The following is a 7,618-nucleotide window of genomic DNA, read 5'->3' on the forward strand; positions in this document are numbered from 1 at the left end:
CTGTGTCTGCAGTGGGAGAACTTCTGTGCTGGAGACACCTTTCTGGGGTAAGACTTGCTTCAGTGGGGCTTTGGTGCTCACTGAGTCTGCCCCCTCAGTATGTCCCTTATGGATCTGAGGAATTCTAATGTGGATAGTCCCACTCTGACCACTGGGTACACTGGTTCTTGGATCTCTAAGGAGGTGCTAATTTAGCTTCTGCCTGAGGCTACCCTGCAGGAGCTATGGAGAGATCTGCAGATTCCTCTTCTTTGTTTGGGATTTGGAGGTGCCCAGATGAGGCCCAGCTGTGAAGCAATGCAAGCTGCTGTGGGGCCTTGAGCCTTCTTTTGGATGTTCTGGTTCTCTCTGACCCAGCTGCAGTTTGTTAGGTAATTTTAGATTACAAAGGGTCAGGCTATTCATATGCAAAAGCCTCTCTGCCCAACTTGGGTGGGGCAGGATCTCAGGGAATCAACAGGGCAGAGCAAACAGCTATGACTGAGCCTCAGTCCTGCCCTAAGAGGCCCCAGGTCTCAGTGTCCTGCAGTAATTGCTGCAAGCACCTCTGAGAGAAAGCCGCCCTCGAGTTCCGCCCGATGCCAGACAGTCCAGTTTCTCCCCGTATGAGTCTGGGTCCCCAGAGACTTGCCCAGAACTGGAGTTCAGAGCAGTCAGGAGCTCGAGACTCCCTCCCGAATGAAAAAGACAACCGCGTCCTCAGTTGCCAGCCCTTTCTGGGTGCGCCTCCGTACCTCTGCACTTTACTTCCGCACCTCCTCTGAGTCTCAGTGTGCTTTTCTCTTTCCTTCTAGTTGTACAATTTCCACTCAGCCAGCCTTCCTGTGGTTCTGGATGGTGTCCATTTTGCCTTTTAGTTGTATTTTTGAAGCGGTTGTGCGAGCCAGCAATTTCAGGTGTTTACCTATGCTGCCATCTTGGTTTCTCTCCTGATCCTCCTTTCTTAAGTCAATTGTGCCATGTAACATAACCTAATACGGAGTAAGATCCATCATATACAGTCTTGGAGATTATTCAGGGCATATACACTGTGGTGTGTGGGTCTTGGGGGCAATTTTAGGATTCTGCCTATCACTGATTATATCAATGTTCACAGAATATCACTGTGAAAAATCTACAGTGGATACATCCTTAATAGAGTCCTATTAGGATGGAAAATGAGATGCTCCATCTAGTCTCATGTTTCAGAGGGCCATTTATTGATAGCTTCAGCATGAATTTTCATGATAAGAAGATAGCATATTATTTCCTGAGTAGTCCTATGACTTTATGAATGACATAGGGTATTTTAAAAATATATTTTTATTGATTTCAGAGAGGAAGGGAGAGGAAGAGTGAGATAGAAACATTAATGATGAGAATCATTGATCAGCTGCCTCCTGCACACCCACTACTGGGAACCAAGCCCACATGTGCCCTGACTGGGAATTGAACCATAACCTCCTGGTTCATAGGTCATTGACGCTCAACTACTGAGCCACTCTGGCCAGGAGACATAGGGTATTTTTAACCTATTTTATTTTATATCTGTCTTGGAAAAGGTGATTCACCTTTCTGTAGGTCAAATATTCTATGGTAAAAATAACCAAAATATCATTGCAGGATAAGTAAAATCTTTGTGTAATTTTATAGAAACTTGAATGGGTTTTGTTTATTAATTAAACTATATCACCCATATAGAATACCTAATTGAGTTTCTCCACATCTGGAATTTTGTGACCATGATTCTATTAAAGGACTAAGCTTTGGAACAATAGCCCATACTGGGGCTTTTCACCAATAGAAATTAAGCATAGTCCTGTGATGTACCATCCAAGAATTAAATAATGGCAATTAGTTCAGGGCCTTAATATATGTGTTCACTGTGTTAAGTGTATCAGAAATCATCCTTTCAACTTGAAATTTTTCCAAGTTTAATCAAATTTGGATAAAATCTGTGTATATTTTATTACTTTTAATTTTGTATTATGTTAATATAAAGCAATATTTGGGAAATTCAGAAGTAAAACAGAGAAAAAAGAAAAAAATATATAATTTCATGTAAATTTATTTAAAACACAACTTTCACATTAGGACCTAAGCATAACTATCAGCCAAATCCACCAATTAGGCAAGTAACTTAATCTCTCTAAAACTCGTATTTCTCACTTCTATAATTTAAGTACAGTAATGTTGCATGATAGTTTATTCAAAAACATTTTAAAAACCTAAAAATGTCTGAATCCTGCTAGGCTCTAAGGACATAGCTATGTATTATGAATATTTTTGGATACTCATGGTTTATGAACAAAACAGATAAATCATTTTTATAAAATGTATTATATAACAAAGAATGTGTTAGGATAAATGCAATAAAATGTAAAAGTGCTTATCCCATTGCCTACTGTGGATACTTAAAACATTTATTGCTTTCTTCTTTACCTTTTCCCTGCCTGATCTTACTGCCATCATAACTATGATTCTGGCAAATGAAGTTCAGAAGCATCTTGTTGCTGATGGTCTATTCTAGAAAATAGCAGCATGACAAATTAAATGTTGCTGAGGAAGTGAGTTTGTGTGAGGAACTGAATTTCCTGGTCAATCCTGCTAGAACTTTGCCATTCAGCAAAATGAGGCTGGTGATTCCATTCCAAAGATCAAGCTGCAGCAATTTTCATCATGAATGTTACCCAATCATTGAAAAATTGGCAGCATTCATTCAACAGATGTCAAAGTCTTTCTTGAAGGAAGGTTCTCACAATTGACAAGCTGATGCTAAGACTGCTGACAGTAAGGTGAAAGATGGTGATGATCTGATTAATAAAAAGTACTTCCGTCATAGTTTCAAGTTTATAAAAGGATTTGCAAATATCTTCTCTTCTGTTCCCTCTAACACCACTGATATAAAATGGGAACCCCCTCCTTCTGTCTGTAGATGGTTTTATGCTACTTTATATAGAAGATCCATAGCATTTTGTGAACTTAAAGCAAAGATGAAGCAGCTTGCATATTCATATGTTGCCGATGGAGTGGAAAGGACCAGAGAGGACAGTTAATGGATGGAGACATTTAAAGTATCCCAGCGCTGTAGCCTTTCCTGGATCTTGACTTTGGCTGAATCTTTGAATATCATTTAGCCATCTCAAAGTCTTTCTGGAAGCTGAGCTGCTAATCACTGCTCTAGATGTTGGGAAGAAGTGTGTTTATGGAATACTGTGCATCCTGTGAATGAACTATGATAGGAACAAGAATTATTGACATTTTGAAATAGTTTATTGGTATTACTCTGGCTTTGTGTCTACTAAATATGATCATTATAATACAGAGAAAAAAATAAAATGGTGCAGAATGAGCCATCTTCTGACATGTCAGCGATTCCCTGTGAAACAATTAGAGCTTAGTGAACAGTAACTGAGCGAGGAGGCAAAGCACGCAGAGAAGGAGGGAATTTCATGGAAAGGAGTATGGAAAGGAGTATGTAGCAAAACAAGGCCAAACTGCTCCGTGGTTTGTTTTCCTCTTCCTAGCATTCCTCTTCAATCTGCAGAGGAGGCAGTTAGTTACCAGTTGCTGGCGTCATGACGGGGCACATCGTCCTGGGTCAAACACGCTGCAGTTTACAAATCCAGCAGCAGATTGCAGTGCTCTGCAGTCCAGCCAGACCTGCAGAGCCTGTGTAGTCATGTGCCCTGTTACAGCTCAAACGCCAAACTGGGGATGTGTCCCTAAGGGGGCATTTAGGGCAAAAGTAACAAAGCTTTTCCTGTCTCAAAACAGATGGCCCTTCCACAGTGCTGCTTTAAGAACACAGACCTGTTCTGAGTGAGGTGAAGCTGAAGCCGGTCCTCACAGCATCATTAAATCTGGTTTTCTGTGATATTTAGCCTGTGCAAGGACCCTGACGAGATCATCTGATTTTCTCCCGAACTGCCATCTGTATGGATGCCATCTTAGTGTGACACATGAGAAGGCTCCTTCAGTACCTTTTTTTTTTTTTTAGATGCATGGAAATATTTAAGAAACAACTAATCAATGAACATCATCACCAGGAGATTATTGTTTGGTCATATTAACAAAAACTCCCTTTGTGATTTTGCAGCCACGACAGCCCAATCCTGACTGGCGTTACTCTGCCTCCCTGAGAGGAGGAATGCACAGGTATGTATTTTTCTCCTTCCTTCACTCAGTGATAACTTGAACTTTGTATGGCTCAGATAAACTATGTCTCCGGAAGCAGCTGTCAAAACTAGGAAGCTTTAGACACTCTGCCAGGGGAATGCAATTATTTTTCTCTGTGTCTATTCCTTGAAACATTGGAAGTGGTCAGTGCCAAATGCTTCTCAAGTGCTGGCAAATGTCTTCTGTAAAATTGCAGACAGGCTGCTGTATACATTCTCTCATTAGAATTTCTATGAGGATATAATTCCAACTCCTTTATCCCTTCTCCATCTACACTTTCCCCTTTTCCTTCTGTTTTTTTTAAAAATCCTTACCTGAGGATCTGGTGTGTGTGTGTGTGTGTGTGGTTTTTATTTTATTTTATTTTTTAGAGGGAGAAGGAGAGAGAGAAAAACAAAACAAAACATCAATGTAAGAGAGAAACATTGATTGGTTGCCTCCTGTACGTGCCCCAACTGAGGATTGAACTTGCAACCTGGGTATGTACTCCGACTGGGAATCAAACCCACAACCTTTTGTTGTACAGGATGACGCTCCAACCATGAGCCACCCAGCTAGGGCTCTGTCCCCTTGTGAAAGTTGTAATAATACTGATATGTTTCGACTTGAGTACTTTGTGTAATATATGTGTACATGTTGTCTACCTTGATTTGCTATTGCACATTGATAGTTATGGTCTGTCAGCCATAATAATTGATAATTATTCTTATTCATGTTCACCCCTATTAGATAGAGTCTTTTTATCTTTTCCATCTTGTTGCTATCTTATGGCCATCAATGGCTTGGGCTCTTACGAGGATGAGCCATGTGAAGGGCCTTTATTAAATATCTGGAGACCAAATCTAGCTTACTTTATATTAATCTAGAGTAATATTATTACTCTGAGACTCAGATGAAATATAATGTTGCTTTCTCTATTTTGTCTCTTTGACAGTAATTGATTAACAACCATTATTACCAGAGCTGATGTAGTATCTATGCCATGGGGCCAAGTAAAAGATTCATTATTTGTGAATGTCTTTGGAAACCAAATGGGGAGGGCCAAGAAACCAATGACCACTGCCACCAAAGGGATTTTGTTTTAAAGAAGAAATAAACTTCAAACTTAAGCCCTTCAAAATATCTAGGCAACATTTTTTTTAAATTTTTTTTTTTATTGATTTCCTAAAGAAAGAGAGAGGGAGAGAGAGATAGAAGCATCCATGATGAGAGAGAATCATTCATTGATCGGCTGCCTCCTGCACACCCCACACTGAGGATTAAGACCGCAACCTGGGCATATGCCCTGACCTGGAATCGAACCAGTGACCTCTTGATTCCTGGGTCAATGCTCAACCACTGGGCCACACCTGGCTGGGCTGGGCAACTGTGTTTTTTTTTGTTTGTTTTTTTAGGTCATAAAGCCTTATTTATTTATTTTGTTAATCCTCACCCGAGGATATTTTCCATCAATTTTTAGAGAGAGTGGAAGGAAAGGAAAGAGAGAGAGAGAGAAAGAAACATCACTGTGAGAGACACATGGGTTGGTTGCCTCCCGTATTGGCCCCGGACCAGGGCCAGGGATCAAGCCTGCAACTGAGGTACATGCCCTTGACTGGGATTGAACCTAGGACCCTTGGGTCCGCAGGCTGATGCTCTCTATCCACTAAGCCAAACCAGGTAGGGCTGGGCAACAATTTTTTGTTGATATCAGAGAGGATGGGAGAGGAAGAGAGAGATAGAAACACCAATGATGAGAGAGAATCATCAATTGGCTGCCTCCTTCACGCCCCACACTGGGAATCGAGCCCAAAACCCAGGCATGTGCTCTGACCAGGAATTGAACTGTGACCTCTTGGTTCATAGGTTGACGCTTGTGTATGTTCCCCCATGTCCCGTGTGGCTCAGGGTTCAGGATCTGGAAGAGGGGGCGCACACAAATGAAAGGGACGAGACAGAAAATAATTTGGAAATTGGGGGCCAGGTGAGAGCCCATCCCAAGAGGATGGACTCCACTTTTGCTCAGGCCTTGCCATCCTTTTATTCATTTTGGGATACACCTATAGCCCTTAAACAGGCAAGTTCCAGTAACAGACAGACTATCTTATCAGTAAGGATTTACATGACTATCTGGTGGGGAAGTTGCTTCAGCTACCATTGTCTGGACTAAACAGTGGGTACACAGCTCTGACCTTTGCCAGGGCTTCAAGGTCACCAGCATTCTGGGCTCCTTGTCCACACCTCTCTGCTAGAGAAGACAGTAGGCGGTTTCCCACATCTCCCCCTTTTCTTTTCCTTAAAAAATCTTGAAAAATGAATGCCGCCCAAAAGGGTTCGAGTCCTTTTAAGACTCTTCATTCCACATCTGCAGACGAGAAATAAACATGAGAACAAAAACGAGACAAGCAATAGTGACATATGCTGAGAGGCAAATGTCATGTCCTTTTTAAATTGCTGCCAGGCATCCAAGGAATCAGTCTGTTGTAAGTTTCTTTCTGGGCCAACAGTTTTTTGTGTCCCAATTTCAATGTCCAACAGTTCCTTATGTGTACATGCCAGTAATGATATGCTAGCTCAGGATGGTGGGCAAATGGTGGCAGTGCAGGTCTGACCTTCTCTGGCTTGGTCCTGGGCAACCTGTCGCAACACACAGGTGCTGACTGTTAGTATGGCAAGGCGTCTTCACCATCTCCCATCTCTGGACTGTTTCTCCTCTTGTCTTCGTGGCTGGAGCAATCTGGTCAGTTGTTTTCTGGGATCCCTTGTTGCAGGAATCCACATGGGCTTAGAGGAGTTTTCTGGAAATATACAAACATATTCTCGACCAAAGGTTAATAAAGGATTCTTTTCTATAAACTAGACATGGCATCCTTTCTTTTCACTGTGCCCAAACACAATGACTTATTTTGACACCATGTTTGTTTTCATGGGTTTCTTGTCTTTAGCATTACAATTGAAAAATAATTTTTAAAGTAAAAAATTTTCTTGATGTAATTTACTCACAGGGGATTGTTACACTATCCCTCTTCTTTTTTGATTTAAATAAAAAAGGCTTTTGGAAATTTTGCAATGCAGTCTTGATAACTTTTTAATTTTAATTTTCTGCACAGAAATATGACTGCTTTGGATTCATTGCATTTTAAGCAAGTTTACTATGAGATAAACCATTAGTAAAAAATTAGTTAATGCTTCAGGAACAGTTTCCTGCCCAGTACAACAAAGTTTTTATGAATATTCATTTATTTTAATTAGCCAATTTAAATCAATCTAAAATAAGGTTTATTTTTTAACTTTACTTGCCCTAAGTTATGGACAGTAAATGACATTAATTAAATTTCTGCTATTAATCTTTGGGTAACTTTGTTTTACATAAACTTTGTTTAGGGAGGCAAAAACACAGATTACTACCCTGACCGGTTTGGCTCAGTGGATAGAGTCTCGGCCTGCAGACTGGAGGGTCCCAGGTTTGTTTCCGGCCAAG

General features: G+C 40.8%; 1 protein-coding gene across 1 annotated transcript in view; it reads left to right on the forward strand.

Moving 5' to 3' along the window:
• Window positions 1–7,618, forward strand: part of PCDHAC1 (protocadherin alpha subfamily C, 1) — a 72,009-nt gene that overhangs the window by 37,693 nt on the left and 26,698 nt on the right. The window contains exon 2 of the mRNA XM_006776943.2: window positions 4,079–4,137. Within this exon, the coding sequence (XP_006777006.1) occupies window positions 4,079–4,137 (59 nt within the window). The remainder of the gene's footprint in view (window positions 1–4,078; window positions 4,138–7,618) is intronic.

Source organism: Myotis davidii, unplaced genomic scaffold (assembly GCF_000327345.1).
Source record: "Myotis davidii unplaced genomic scaffold, ASM32734v1 scaffold89, whole genome shotgun sequence".
NCBI classification, from domain to species: Eukaryota; Metazoa; Chordata; class Mammalia; order Chiroptera; family Vespertilionidae; genus Myotis; species Myotis davidii.